We start from the raw sequence: 15,246 nt of genomic DNA on the forward strand, positions 1-15,246 counted from the left end.
CGACGATGTGAATTTTAACGCTGCAGGTAACCCTTGGCATTCTTATGCAGTGCAAGTGCTCCCCCATGTGGCAGCTTCAAATATGACAATGTTGCGCTTTCAACCAACACTGATCCCGATAGTTTGGATATCCGTCCCTCAGTCTTTTGTATCCTGTTTCTGTATACTGGCTTTTTGACAGCCATCCTTCCACTAAGACCACTTTTGATGAGGCTTCAGTGAACAGTTGATAGCAGCTGAAGACTAAATGCATCTCTCGGGTCCTTTGTCTGATCTTTGCAGACTTTCAGATACAGTTTATCTGCTGAACATATTTTTTTAGGTCTCCCACTCATATTTCCTTAAAAACTGACCGCACTCCATGCTGAGATATACCTCTTCACTAATCAACTTGTTCGTCCACAAATACTATTTTATGTCGGTCAGATAGTGTTATCTCGGCCATTTAAATAGATTCAGCAAAAGATATGTGACCAAATGATGTGTTTTTGTATGACAGGCTACTAGTAACAAAGTGCTGATGATACAATTTAATACTGTCTTTTATGTGTTCACACAACACTCGTTCGTCTCTTGAGTTAGCTGCCTTTTTATGCTTGAATGATTCATAAGCCAGTGAATGTGGTCAGGTACAAGGACTGGAAAATAAGTGCAAAACCAGCCAACGTGCAAGTAAAAAGTTTGAAAAACCTTCAGAAAGCCTGAAAAATAAATTGCGCATAACTACAGCAAAAGACTATAATAATGTCTTTGAACCAAAGAAATTAAGGGTGACTCAATTCTTTTGCACAAATGCAGTATATGTAAATATGGTCTCTGGATTTTTCTAGATGCTTTTATTTCTAAAAGTGTACAAAATTTGCAGCTACAATAATAACTGAACTCTATGAAATCACAAGTCTTTATGATACAAATTGGAAGCATGCTTTAAATACATTGACTTACAGTTCAGATAATTTTCTTTTTGTGATATAAAGTTAAATGTTTGCTTTAAAATAAACCACAATAAAGTCAAATTCCAGAGAAGTCAATAACATTCACATAATACATAATAGTTTTCAGCCGCCTGCTAGACTCACGTTAAACTCAGACACACACTGCGGTCTAAACATAAAAACAGCGGCTGTCTTTGAAAATGGGAAACACAGAACTTGCATAGCCTGGTATTCTGGAGACGTATTTTTGGAGCACGTTCAGCTGGGTCTGGTGATTTGTTATTATCAGTCAGTCACCACTTACATTGTCACACTGTAATCAGTTAACAGAAGCTGTGTAAAAGCAGAGTCTCTCATCTGAAACTGCAATGCCTGAGATGAATGCAGTGCAGCGGAGCATCAGTGAAGGAATGTGTTTAGTTCTGACAAATTACGCAACATATCATGAGTATCACCACGCTGAAACCCATCAGAAGGAGCAGAAAAAGGCGCCGGTTCTGCCGGGAGGTCCGGGACAGGCTGAAAAGCGACGAGGTGTTGCGAGGCGGTCGAGACTTCAGGTATTGCTCCACGGAGTCTGCGAGGGAGTAAGGCTTCGGGCTGTAGCCCAGATCTCGGCGGGCCTTGTCAATTTTAAAAGTGTGGCTCACTGCGATGTTCCTGACCTGCAGCGGAAGAGATGAGGCATTTATAGCTTCTTTTTTGTTGTTTTTTGTATTTCTTAATACAGAGTCGTCCAAGTTAAAGGTCATTCTGTCAGGTTAACAGCTCACATTAGCCTCAGTTTGGCAAACTTAGTTTTGCATTGTGATAACCTGTGACTGACGGATGCCTCCAGTTACTGTGTCTTCTTTCCTCTGAGTCTAAGGTTTCGGCATGTGAACACAGACTGACAGAAGAGGTCAAACAGACACCGGTGAGACAAAAAAAGAGTTCCTACTATCCCTTTTCTTTTTTCCATCCATGAGTCACATTTTCTTTAATGATTTCAGTCGGTACACACCTTTTAGGTCTTTGGAGTTTTCCTGCATGACTCATTCAAATCTGTTGTGTATCCACACTTTAATACCAAACTGCTGAATCCTGATTATCCTGCTATACCTGACAGTTATCCTGACTATATACAGTATTTTTCCCCGTGCATTTCGAAAAGCCTTCAATTTTTCCTTGATTGTCTCACATGGAGTACATCTTGTCTTCCAGGAGTAACTCACTGCCACAGGCACCACTCCAGGACAGAGGCTATAATCAAATGTAGCTGAAATGTGACCCATGCATTTGTATTCTCTGGGCTAAAGTACACATCTTACAAAGTACACATATCCTTCTGCAGCTGCTCGGCTTCTTACTAGTGCCCCTATGAAGGGTGCTGAGATATGCCAAGTTTTCAGCATATAGCTTCTTGGGAATCACTTTGTCCATAAAAAATATTTTATGGCAATCAAACCGTGTTATCTTTGGCATTTTTTAAATTCAGCTAAAAAATTGGGGGAAAATTACTTGACATGGTTTTGCAACAGCCTGCTAGAAACAAAGTGCCTTAAGATAGCATGTCAAAATTATCTTTTATGTGTAGACACAACACTGGTACTGCCTTGACTTAGCAGCCTTTTTCATGCTTGAATGATTCATTGGTCAATGATAATACAAGACAAAGCTCTGGTTTTAAAATAAGTGAAAAAGGAGCCAAAGAAAGAAAAACTTTGAAAGACTTTCAGGAACCCTGGAGAGCTACTGTTCAAGACCACGTCACAGAATTACAAGAAAGTTTGACGGCCTGGAAGCAGAATATAAAGAAGTGACTCGTGACTTTTTGTGATGCCAGTGGGTCCAAAACGTAGCTCGTGATAAATTATAAAATTGATCTTTAATATTAAAATGTGCATTTTTGCAAAGGGAGACCATTAACACCAAAAATGATTATACTGTTTCATCATGGTTTTGTAGTTTTGTGATGTTTTGGGGTTTTGAATTCCTAGTTAATCTTTTCAATTCTATTTCTGATTTTAACATTCTGCAGATTGAGTTTTGGATTTCTGCTTTGATCTCTTACAGCTGTGATGTTGAGCTTTAGATTTTAAGTGTGATTTCGGTTGTGGTTCCTGTTTAGTTTTTGTTAAGATGGTTTCCTGCTGTGGTGTTAGTTTACAATTCTTCATACATGTGTAATGTGAGTTTTTGTGTCACCATGTTTTGTCTTTTGATTATTTCCTGTTTTATTTAAAATTTCAGTTGTCCCTCACATCCTACACCAGAATCTTTTTTGCCCATCTGCCTGCTGTTCTCTCAGTTTCTTGGGCTCTTTGTATTTGTGTAACTTTTTAGACTTTGTATTTTATTTATTTATTTATTTATTGAGCAGTAAAACTTCTCTGCCTCATGCATTGTCTGTTTTCCTCTTTACCAAACAGTTCATTTCTGTTGGCAACATTTTAAAATATTTACTTCAAGGTACTTCATTTGAAATTCTATATAAGATATAAGAATAAAACCAGATGCTTAGTTGTTCTTTACAATAGATTGATTCAAAATTTGAAACTATTTTCCTATGTGCCTTCACAGACCAGGAAGAGGAAAATCTCCTCTGTGCATCACACCGTGCCTCAACCTGAGGGTTGCCGGGATCATTTGAGACCAGCCGAGAGGTGGCCCAGCCATAGCAACCGCCTCTGCAGTGATGTCACTTCCTGTAAACTTCACCTCAAACTTCCTGGTCTGACCCACAGCAGTTTATGTTTTATTTACAGGGCAACCACTGATCCCCACGGCCAGCAGCTGCCTGAGAGAGAGAGCCTGCGCATGCAGGCCCATGGTGCTCAGCTTTGGTTTCTGTCTCATCACACATTCATGAGGACCTCACAGGCCGCGCGTGACGGAGGCGCCTTAAGACGTGTTGTACTCCAAGCTGCTCCTTTAATTTTATAGTTTTTTGAGTCAAGTAAATGTATGCAAAACCATCACAGATACAAAGACAGAATTAAAGGTTAAGTGTTTGTTTATCTGCTGAATTTAAAAAAGGGCTCACTTTAGTTTTTCATAATTCATGTGCAAGAGATAGCATCAGATGAGGGAGGGGGGACTGGGGGGTGTGATCGGAAATATTAATGTAGTCAGTCTCTGTCGTTGGAGAGACTTAAACATGAATGTTCTCATCAGACAGCGGGTAACTTTATCTCCAAGGTAGATATATATGTACCGAGCTTGCCGGTGCTGTAATGTTCTGCAGTATAGAGTGACATCTTGTGTTTGCTGAGTCAAAAATAGCTTTCAGAATCAGACTTACCCTTTATAGAAGAAGAAAGATGCATAATTGCATCTCTACTTTTAAGATTAGGCTTAAAACTTTCCTTTTTGCTAAAGCATATAGTTAGGGCTGGACCAGGTGACCCTGAATCCTCCCTTAGTTATGCTGCAATAGATGTAGGCTGCCGGGGGATTCCCATGATGCATTGAGTTTTTCCTTTCCAGTCACCTTTCTCACTCACTATGTGTTAACAGACCTCTCTGTATTGAATCGTATCTGTTATTAATCTCTGTCTCTCTTCCACAGCATGTCTTTTATCCTGTCTTCCTTCTCTCACCCCAACCGGTCGCAGCAGATGGCCGCCCCTCCCTGAGCCTGGTTCTGCCGGAGGTTTCTTCCTGTTAAAAGGGAGTTTTTTCCTTCCCACTGTCGCCAAAGTGCTTGCTCATAGGGGGTCATATGATTGTTGGGCTTTTCTCTGTATCTATGAAGCGCCTTGAGGCGACATTTGTTGTGATTTGGCGCTATATAAATAAAATTGAATTGAATTGAATAATTACCTCACTTCTGGTGAAAAGGAGCGGCACCGTTATCACCGGTCTCAGAACCACGTGCAGATATTCCACCAGGATGGCTTGAAATAGGAAGAAACACACACACACACACACACACAGTTAGCAGCAGCTCACCAAAGTTTCACTCAACTATAGTGAAAGTGAAAGAGAGAAGAGCTACCTGCTGAATAGACGAGTGAAACCGGCAGATTTATCAACGGCTGGCTGTAGCCCAGCTTCTCAAACTGCAACAGAAAGTTGAATTCAAAACAGAAGTAAAAGTAGCTTTCAGAATCAAAGTTACTCTTCAGGTAATCGCTGGTTTTAGCTTTTTCATTAAGTCTGCTGACAGACGGAGGCATCAACTCACCAAAGGCATCAACCATTCAAACAGATTGACCGAAACGCCATCGTTAATAAAATAGGCCTGTCCACTCTGCAAAAAGAACAGTTAACATGTTAAAAATGACCAAAGCAGCTGTGAGGCCGGAGCAGTGGAACTCATCATGTTTACTGTTTAAATTTTCTGAGGTGGACTCACAGCGACACAGCTCCTCTTCAGCGTGAGGGCCTCAGCTGCCTGCCTGTGGGCCAGTACCAGGTTATCTACGTGCACCCAGTTCATTTGAGCCCGGGGGTCACCAAACCGGAAACTGAACAACCGACGCTCCACATTCATCTGAGCAGGGGACAAAAAGCTCGTCTTGCATCATGTTCTTGATTTAAACATGGACACTAAACCCAAAAATGTGTCAAACTAACATTTTGGATGGTGATATCTGCACACACTGTGCAGATATCTGGTCTAATTCAAAACCGGTCTGGTGCAAAAACCTTATGTTCAACCCAGTGTTTTACTGTCAGTTTTACTAACTCTGGGTTTGCTAATATTTAAGTCCACATGTATACAGATTAATAATATTATACATTTTATTTCACATCAATTCCAGACTAGTGGTTACAGAGACAAGCAACCGACAGAACATTAAAAGTCAACGCTTCTGGCCTCTTGGCCGGTAGTAAACCCAGAACATAATGTAATCCTTGCAGCCCTTCACCAGACTGTGCCGACTGCCGCCTCGCAGAGGAGACACTGGAAGAAAAGGCATCCGTAACTGGATGCCAGAAGAGCTCCATCAATAATGCAAACTCTTCAGACAGGAATAATTCTGCCAGCGAGGCTTCAGACGCCGCGAGATGAACATTTTTTTCCAGTAGCAGCACAGAAGTAATTCATCATCACTATAAGACGCTTTAGTCCCCTACCATCACTCTGTGTAGGTGTCTTCTCTCTTTTGGTCCGTAGATGCCACAGGGCCGCAGGATGCAAGTGCGCAGCGGGCCTCCACCTTCATAAAGGAAGATCAAAATGTCACTTCATAAATATTTTAAAGCTTTTCTTTATTAAAATCTAATTGGGATTTTTTTTTCTCCTCTAGAAGTAGTGGACTAAGTACATGCATTAAAATACCAATGTTACAAGTACTTAAAATACTAGGAAAAGGAAACAAGGAAAAGGGCTGCATTAAGACTTGTGCTTATTTATATCTATTTATATGATCCTTATAATGTATCAAGATAGTTTTATATGTTGTATGATTAATTAACACAGATTTAAGGCAAATAACAACAACAACAACAACAACAACAACAACAACAACAATAATAATAATAAGGAAGAAGCAAAGAAGAAGAAAACTTCTGCAAGATAAATTTGAATGTATTTTATGTTTATATCATTCACTGTATTTATATCATGCCAATTAAAGGAATTTTGCAATATAAAGAACCTACTTCCCCTCCAATTTAAGCCAGGACATGGTAAGAGTGGGATTTAAAACTCCCATTTAACAAGAATAAACCTCCAGCAGAACCAGTGAGAAGCTGTGGCAGGTGAATGGAAAGAAAACGATTAAAATGAGAGCATGGAGAAACAACAACTATGGCTGGACATTAAATAAGCCTGTGAAGTGTTCTTAAGTAAACCTTACATATAGACTCAATCAGGTGGAGCAAGTGCAGTGGAGCAGATTTACTTAAAAATTGCTTTGTAGGAGTCACGCATGAATTTAAGAAGACAAAGATGTGTATGCTGTTCATTAGATGTTTAAATGGTGTTTGTGATTGATTACGATCATTTTTTGTGGTTGGTCTCATGATTGGACCTGATTGCCAGTATTAGGAATGGAGTCAGCTGGAGGGCAGAGGAGCTTTTCTCTCTCTCTTCTCATTAATAAGGATTTGAAACTTATTTTCCAATCTCAGCAAATCAACTGAATCAAAACAAAAGTTTGCCGACCCAGCCTTAGCATCTCAGTGACTTTTAGGTTGTTCCTGACATCGGTACAGGCATCCTGTTATTATTATTATTATTATTATTATTATTATTATTACGCACACAAACACATGACCAGCTGCAGTAGATAATGAGACATGCATGCTTTTAAGCTAAATTGCATGTTGGTGCTCACTGTTGGCGTGCAGGTTTCACTAAAGGAAAGGCTTTATAAATCACAGTGTAAAAAGCAACAATACTGTATGAGAAAATGAGCCATTATATACACTCAAATATATACTTTACATGTGTGTTTAAGACATCAATGTCAAGTGACTGCTGCACTAATGAGACTGTTCTGGCCAGCGCCGAGTTTAAAGCACAATCACTGTTGTATGATCGAATTGCACACCGAGTCTCCATGGAAACTGTTGCCTCTGTCTATTTTCTCTCACTCTTTCAAACACACATTTTTGTTGCTTTTTGGTTTTTTTTAAACAATTGCAATTTTCTCTCAATGTGCCCTTTCCCATGTAATTCAGCAATTAGGCACAGTTATCAATTTCACAACCTTTGAGGGAGCTCCCATTGGCTGCGATGACCATCTGCTCCGCAATCGCTTTAGTTCTGGAGTAGTGGTCAATATGCTGCAACAGAAACATAAATACCGCCTTATTATTTCCCCCTAAAGTGCAGAAAATTGCTGGCAAACGTGTATTTAGTAGAATTGCAGAGCTATTATTGGTGTGACAAAGGTTTTGCTGGAACATTAGTGATGTGGTTTATTATCGTTAGGGTGGTGAGAATGCAGTTATTTTAAGTACTCACAGCATCAAGGGGCACATATGGCACCGAAGCCTCATCACCATCCACAATCGGTTTCCCTGCAAACACCACATTGATGGTGCTGGTGTACACCAGTCTGGGGATGCTCCTCTCCTTACACACTGTATGAGACAAAGGATCACAGCAAAGAGAGTCAAATCTATGAATGCTGACATAATGCTCAATATGCCACAATGTATTATGCAGGTGTGCATCCATTTATAAAATGTCACTCTCTAGGCACCTTTCTAAACCCCAAGGTCAACGAACAAAGCCTAAAGGACAAACAGTAAAAAGGATAATAAAAAAGCAGTATTAGAAAATAATTGGATTTAATATTTAAAAAGAGTAAGGCAGTATTTAAAAAATGGGGTTAGAGTTTTGACTTGAATAAGGGAAGCAAGCCAGTATTCCTGCTATCAGGAGGAAGTGAATTCCAAAGTCGGGGAGCAGAGCAGCTGAAACCTCTGTTCTCCATAGTAGTGAGATGGGGAGAGGGAATAATAAGGTGAGTGGTGGATGAAGACCTAAGTAAATAATACAAGAAGGGAGGAGCCAGGATATGGATACATTTGAAAGTGAAAAGCAATATTTTGAAAGTGATTCTACAATCTATGGGCAGCCAGTGAAACTGTTGAAGAACAGAGGTGATGTGCTCTTTGGAGGGTGTGCGAGTTGTGATCTGGGCTGCAGAATTCTGAAGAATTTGTAATTTGTAACTTGTTGGGAAGATCAAAGAGAAGAAAATTACAATAATCAATCAAAGCAGGGACAAGGATAGCAACAGCATGGGGGGTGGGGAAAGGACAGAGACGACTGATGTTGCGTAAGTGGAAGCAGGCGAACTGGGTGATGTGATTAATATGAGACTGAAACGGCAAAGTGCTGTCGGGGATGACACCCAGACTCTTAACCTGATGGGAGGGAAGGATGGAGGAGTTGTCAATATTAATGGAAAACTTGTGGGATTTGGTTAATGTGGAAGCTGTGCAGGCAAGTAGAACTTCAGTTTTATTACTCTTGAGTTTGAAAACCTTGGAGGTGAACCAGATTTAACCTTCATGAGGCAGTCACAAAGGGAGATGAGTGGAAGGGTGAAATTGGGTTGGGAAGAAATATACAGCTCAGTCTCATCTGTGTAACAGTGATGGTTAATATTATATTTTTTATATATGTGATCAGGTGGAAGCATGTAAATAAGGAATAAAAGAGGCCCCAGTACCGAACCCTGGGGCACACCAGAAACAGAAAATGAACTTGAAGAGTGAGATTTAACTTGAATGACCTGAGTGCTATCTGACAGATATGAGGTGAACCAGGTGTCAGGTGTATGACTTGTGCCAATGGATGCAAGTCTTTTCAGAAGGATAGAGTGAGAAATCGTATCAAAGGCTGCACTTGGATCGATGATGAGGATGGTGAGAGAACCGGAGTCAGCTGCCATTAGGAGGTTGTTGGCAATGTTTCATAGTGCTGTTTTTGTGTTATAAGGTGGACGGAAACTGGACTGGAATTGTTTGCAGAGATTATTGTTACTGAGATGTGTGTGAAGCTGAGAGGTAACAACTTTCTTTTCTGTCTGCGACAATTTTCTTACCATTTATGACGTTATTGGTTCCACCAATGTTGACGGACTCCACCTGCTCTTTCCTCAACTAAAAGCCAGAGACAAAGAGGAAGGCTGTTACTCCTGACTGCATATTTTCTCTTCTATAGATAATACAGCCCTTGTTTCCACCTCTGCACAATAATGACTTTACATCCATCTCACTTAGGCTCTCATATTAACTATATCAACTTTGAGAGCAGATAGAAGCCAAATAGCATTAAATATAGTAAAAATAGACACAAAAATAGGAAATATTAGATTGGATTTTGAGTGATGTACAACAGAAGAGCAAGAATACAAGTATACAAGTCTGCAGCAAACAAATGTGTCCATGTGATTTTTTTTTCCTCACTGACTTTTCTATATTTGGATTTGGAATCCAAGGCTATGGAGACTAAAGATGAACTACGTATTTGTATACATCAATGCTAGCCACTGTAGATAAGGAAAACAAGGCATAAGCAATATAAAGAGCAGCCTCATATTTTAATATGCTTGTCCTTATCCAGGTGCAATTGGAAATAAAATTAGAGAAAAAGTCAGAAGCTACATCAGCTGACATTAAAGAGCTGAGCTAACTGGCTGTCAGACTGAACGGTTTGCAGTCAAACTGTTTGGGAAATGCAGTATTTAAAAAAGAAATTTGTGGTCATATGTTGTTTTGTGTTTATGAGCTCTAAAGCAGAAGCCAAATGGCTAAACGGGAGGAGTACTCATTTATAAATGTTCTTTGTTTATGAGCTTTGCTGTTATTTATGGAAACTTGGTTCCCACACTGAAAAAAAGACACCCATAAGTCAGAATTTGGGGTTGTTATTAAAATTTCAAGTGAATAACTTGAAATTAGGATTAGCGTTACTTACTGACTTGAAATGCCAAGAAAATAACTTAAGATTAACCCCCAAAAAATCCTTTGAAATTCTGTGTTATTAGGTTATTATTTGAGAAAATAAACCAACATTTTAACTTATGGAAAGAAAAATATAGTCTCATTCTTTTGAGGACTTGGTAGTTATCTTATGCGTAACAGACACTTCATTTCATGGCTATGGCACACAGCTGGAATCCTTTATAAGCGTATGAACTATTGAGAATATCCAACATTTTTTAAGCACTTGTCCAGCCTTTGGGCGGCAGGAGGCTGGAGCCTGACACTGACACCAACTCCTACACACCAAAACAGTGATGCATGATATTAGATAATGTAAAAGAAAAATAGAAAATAAAAATTACATAGCTTGTGTTTAATATGCAACACTGGACACATTTATTTGTACATACTTAATACATACTTTTTGACTTACACAGCTAAAACTTACAACAGGTGTGTTTTTAAAATATTGACTTTCTGTATTTAGTCTGAGGAAGAACCTTGAGGTGCTATTTTTCCTGCTGCTAGTAGCCTTAAGCAGCTCCTATGATTTGCATCAAGAGAGCATGGAAAAACAACCAGTCGTGCAGGTCAGCCTGTCATGTGTTCACGGTTTGAACAGAAAGCGTGACATACCAAACAAGGCTGTTCCTCCACAGGAGGTTTAATAAATGAAACATGACTTGTTTGAATGACTGGCTGTTGAGGAAAAAAGCAGAGGAAGGCATGAAGTCACCTGCTCTGGGCCAGACATGCCATAAGACGCCGTGTGGAACATGCAGTCAACCCCTTCACACACTTTATACAGGGAAGAATAATCTCGAATGTCACTCTGTAAGAAAGAAGAACAAGACAATCAGATAATTAGTTATAACTCTGAGGACACAAAAGATGCCTAATCAGATTCTTCTGGGAGGATGAAGGTAGGCTTGTACTGTTGATTAGCTTGAAATGTACAACAGCAAAACATTAACACCCAGTGCTTTTCATGTAAAATGGTCAATATCTAACCCCTGAAAGGACAGTTATAATTAAGGTAAGTGTGCCAAGAGGAGTGCAGGTGAAACCCGAATCATGCTTCCACCCTCTTTGACCCAGGCAGCAGCTGGTGCGCCGAGACAGATCAATCACCCGTGTCTGTTTCCAGCCAAGACACATACGTACGCTGACACGAGGAAATACTAGAATTCATTTCCCCGTCTCCACACGAAGTTGTGTCAGTTAGGTGGAAACAAACCATACCTTTATAACCCAAACCTGTGCTATGGGTGACACAACTGGCTTCAGACCTGGACTTCAAATGGCTTTTCATCACCATGTAGAGACCTGACATGTGTTATAAGATGCTATCAAACAATAGGTGTCCTGTACTGTTACACTGCAGTATAGTATTAAGTGTTCTTCAGGGCAAAGCTATGAGGAATGTGTGGAGAAGAGGGGTAAACAGAGTAAAGCCATACCTGATAGAACGTCGCTCCATCGGGAATATCACAGGGAGGCTTATTCAAGTCCAGAAGGATCACTGAAAACCCTTCATTTGCCAGTTGTCTCCCAAGCCTGAAGCCAAAGTATCCCCCTCCTCCCGTCACCACCACTTTCCCCTTTGGGACACCTCGATGCTTTTCCTCTCCCAGTCTGGAGGCCACACAGTCGGGGCTGCTGCAGGTAGCAGCGGTGGCGGTGTTTACTCTGTTTCTCACAGCCACAGAGGGGCCGGAGGCGACCGCCGGGGCAGGATGGATGACCCACGGCTGCTGAGCGAGGTGGGCGATGTTGTGCCCGTGGTGCCCATTGGTCTGCAGGCGACAAATGGGGACGCTTTGGCAGGGAAAGTGCTTCACCTGGCACAGAGACCCTCTGCTTTCAGTCATGCTGGGACTGCACAGCTCCATGGATGCTGTGATGGGATTTTAAAAAGGAATAAAATACATATTCACTGTTTCAGAATCATTGAAAACTGACCGGTAATGAGAATTTATCTTAAGTTTCTGAAAGTGTCCTGTCATTTATAATCCCTTTGTTTTCACATCATTCAAGTTCGGATAGCTGTACCACTTCAGAGTCTTTCATTATTTAAAATAGAGCTCAGTGCTCCTGAACACCACTTTTTTCTCTTTGTTGAGTTTTGATAAAGAAGATGTCAGAGATGACAACTGGTCAGACATTTCACTCATAAATAATAACATTATGTTTTATAGACTGCATATAACATACGGATATTTAACGGGGTGGGGAGGGAGGTATTCTGAAAGAAGAATTTCTGATACATAATTTTACTGTATGCGTGCATATGTATTTTTTTGTTTTGTTTTGTTTTTGGCCTGTCAGTAATAAACCCATCATGTTTCGCCAAATTAGGCAGAATATCACGGGTTTTTCACTAAAATAAACGAGCTTAATCTATGAATAAACGCAGGTCCGACAGCGATGACGTGCACTCTTTAATTAAATAAAAATACCTTCCTGATAGTCATCTCTATATGTCACATCTACTCACCTGATTGCTCCTGTCCTCCTCGCACATCCGTACCCGTGCTGGTGGATTCATGCAATAATACAGTCTATACCTCGCCGTCAGGCCCTCTCGATGCGTCACCTTTCTCACCTGTCACACACCTGCACTTTACATCTGCTACCGTAATGTTTGCAGGCAGTGCGCAGGCCCGTGGCAGCGAGGATCACATTTCTAGAAGCACCGGATGGACGAGCAAGCACCCCATTTCATTTTTTTATGTACGGAAGTTGCTTGGGTTTTTTTGCCACACACACACGCGCAAAAAAACGTAACACTTAAATTAGTTACAAATAGAAAGTTTTAATATAATAACCCAACATTTTAACTTATAGATTGCAAAAACATAATTCTTTTTACTATAGTGTATATATATAATGTATAATGTATAATTATATATAATTAATTGTAAGGAACACCTCTGGTGGGAATTTGGATGCAGAGCTTAATAATAAGTAATGATTAAATGCAGAGTGGCTATACACACAAGGAGAGTGAAATGAAGTGAATGATGAAGAAATACAAAGTGCATTCTGGGAAGCCCTTTAAAGCTTTATCATAAAAAGAGGTGTCTGTCTCCCGAATCCAAAGTGGGAGCTGAAGGCTCTGACCCCCACTCTACTTTTAAATGAACCATAAGTAGGTCTTCAGTCAGAGAGAGATAAAATTAAATGTTACTGTTGAGCTGAAATTAGTCAGTCTTCTTGGCAAGTCCTCCAAAACAAAAACTAAAAAATTTGTAGTTTCTAATGTGGCCCTTGAGAAAATTAATTCCCCCCTCATGATCTAAAAGCTCCAGGGTTACCTTCTGTCTTGTGGTAAATAGACTGGATCTTTCTATCGTGCTTTTCTACTCTACTTGAGTACACAAAGCTCTTTTTACAACATATTCCATTCACACATGCACTTTTTTATGCCTAAGTGCTTTCTGTTACATTCACCCTCCAATGGGCACATGGGAGAGCAACTTGGGTTCCAGGATATTTGACATGCAGATTCCAGCAGCCAAAGATTGAACTACCAAGCTTCCAATTAGCAGATGCCCTGTTCTACCTCCTGAGCTACAGCCACTTACCCACACTTTGTCCATACAGCTCTGAGGGCTAACTGATAGTAGAGGCAATAAGGATCAACAAATACTTAACCAAAAAAGTAACTACTAACTGTGTTCTTGCTGCCTCCTTTACTTGCAAACAGGCTGCAGGGCATATGTGAGCAGCTCAAGTAAAGTAAAAGAAATAATATCTGATAGAGCACAAGATGAACCAGGCTGTCCTGTTTTGCCTTCTGTGACAATGCTGTGGACTGGTGATGTCAAGTTGCACAGGCTTTTTAACTCAGTGCCACAGAAGGAATTTTAATTTGTATCTTTTTACCCGCTTGGCGTGACACATCCTACACAGTCCCAAAGAAGAGACATTATAAAAGAGAGCGATGGCACTCATAGAAAGTAAGCCAGAAAATTCTTTGGGTAATTTACATCAGATTTCACTGCGCCCATCTTTTGATGCTTGCTTCCAGCAGGATAACATTTGGGATGTGATGGAACAGGAGATTCACAGCATGGATAAGTCTACAGCAACTGTGTGATGCTATCATGTCAACATGGATCAAAACCTTTGATGATGTTTCCAGCACCTTTTAATTTGTGCCATGCAGAATTAAGAGAGTAGGGAAGGCAGAAGTGGTCCATCCTATCAAGGTGTACCTAAGAAAGTGACCAGGAAGTGTATTTTCTGGTGAGCGTTTGCTCATCCTGCCGTCATTGCAGCGGTAAGTCAGCAGTCTGCATAAATATCAAGGACAAAAAGAAAAGGGAAAGTCTTATCTCTTGATAAATGCAAGGAGTTGTTTCTAGTACACGGTGAGTAGGGGCACAAAAACCATAAAAATGTAATTACAGTGAAAGTAAAGCATTCAAACACTTTGTGAGTTTACCTATGTGAGTCAGATCGCTACGAGAAAATAACAGAAAATATTTTCATTGAAAAGGGGAAAGAGAAAATGTGGGGTCAGGCATCGAATGACATCTCTAACTTGATAACCGGTCAGGTAAAACACTCACTCCTCGCCCTGGGCTTTTGGAGAGGACAGAAATAGAGGGCTCATTTCTTATTTAGCAGACATTGAATACACTGAACGTAATTAAAGAGGTGGGGAGGAGGAGTCTTAAGCAGCTGCCGAATGACTGAAGCTGTCTCATATCAGAGCCATTTGGAGACAAGCTGCAGTAAAAAGCATTGTGGTGCACTTACTTTGCCTTTTAAAGAAGAGTGCATTACGTGCTGATTTAATTCAGACCTCATTTTGTTCAACTGAAGTTTCGACTGTGCTTTTTGTATCTTTTTGTAGAAGCATGCACACATTTTCTAAAGTTAATTAATTTATTTATTTATTTAAGTCTCAAGCAGCTGCCGAGAC

At 40.3% G+C, this 15,246-nt stretch overlaps 1 protein-coding gene across 1 annotated transcript; it reads right to left on the reverse strand.

Annotated features, from left to right (window-relative positions):
* Window positions 1–400: 400 nt before the first annotated feature.
* On the reverse strand, window positions 401–13,198 carry sdr42e2 (short chain dehydrogenase/reductase family 42E, member 2). Its single transcript, XM_085157122.1, has 11 exons — window positions 11,774–13,198; window positions 11,050–11,145; window positions 9,431–9,488; window positions 7,837–7,955; window positions 7,580–7,655; window positions 6,000–6,082; window positions 5,275–5,412; window positions 5,104–5,169; window positions 4,915–4,978; window positions 4,740–4,813; window positions 401–1,600 (listed from the first exon to the last, which is right to left on the reverse strand). Exons 1-11 carry the CDS (start codon window positions 12,203–12,205, stop codon window positions 1,352–1,354), a joined length of 1,455 nt encoding a protein of 484 aa, XP_085013248.1. The 5' UTR covers window positions 12,206–13,198; the 3' UTR covers window positions 401–1,351.
* Between the last annotated feature and the right edge of the window lie 2,048 nt (window positions 13,199–15,246).

Source organism: Neolamprologus multifasciatus, chromosome 4 (assembly GCF_963576455.1).
Source record: "Neolamprologus multifasciatus chromosome 4, fNeoMul1.2, whole genome shotgun sequence".
In the NCBI taxonomy this organism is placed as follows: domain Eukaryota; kingdom Metazoa; phylum Chordata; class Actinopteri; order Cichliformes; family Cichlidae; genus Neolamprologus; species Neolamprologus multifasciatus.

Coding starts and splice junctions, on each gene's coding strand:
- sdr42e2 (XM_085157122.1), bottom strand. CDS start 12,205: ATGGAGCTGTGCAGTCCCAGCATGACTGAAAGCAGAGGGTCTCTGTGC. Junction 7,956..9,430: donor AACCAATAACGTCATAAATG/GTAAGAAAATTG, acceptor TGTCTCATACAG/TGTGTAAGGAGAGGAGCATC. Junction 6,083..7,579: donor CAATGGGAGCTCCCTCAAAG/GTTGTGAAATTG, acceptor TCCTTTATGAAG/GTGGAGGCCCGCTGCGCACT.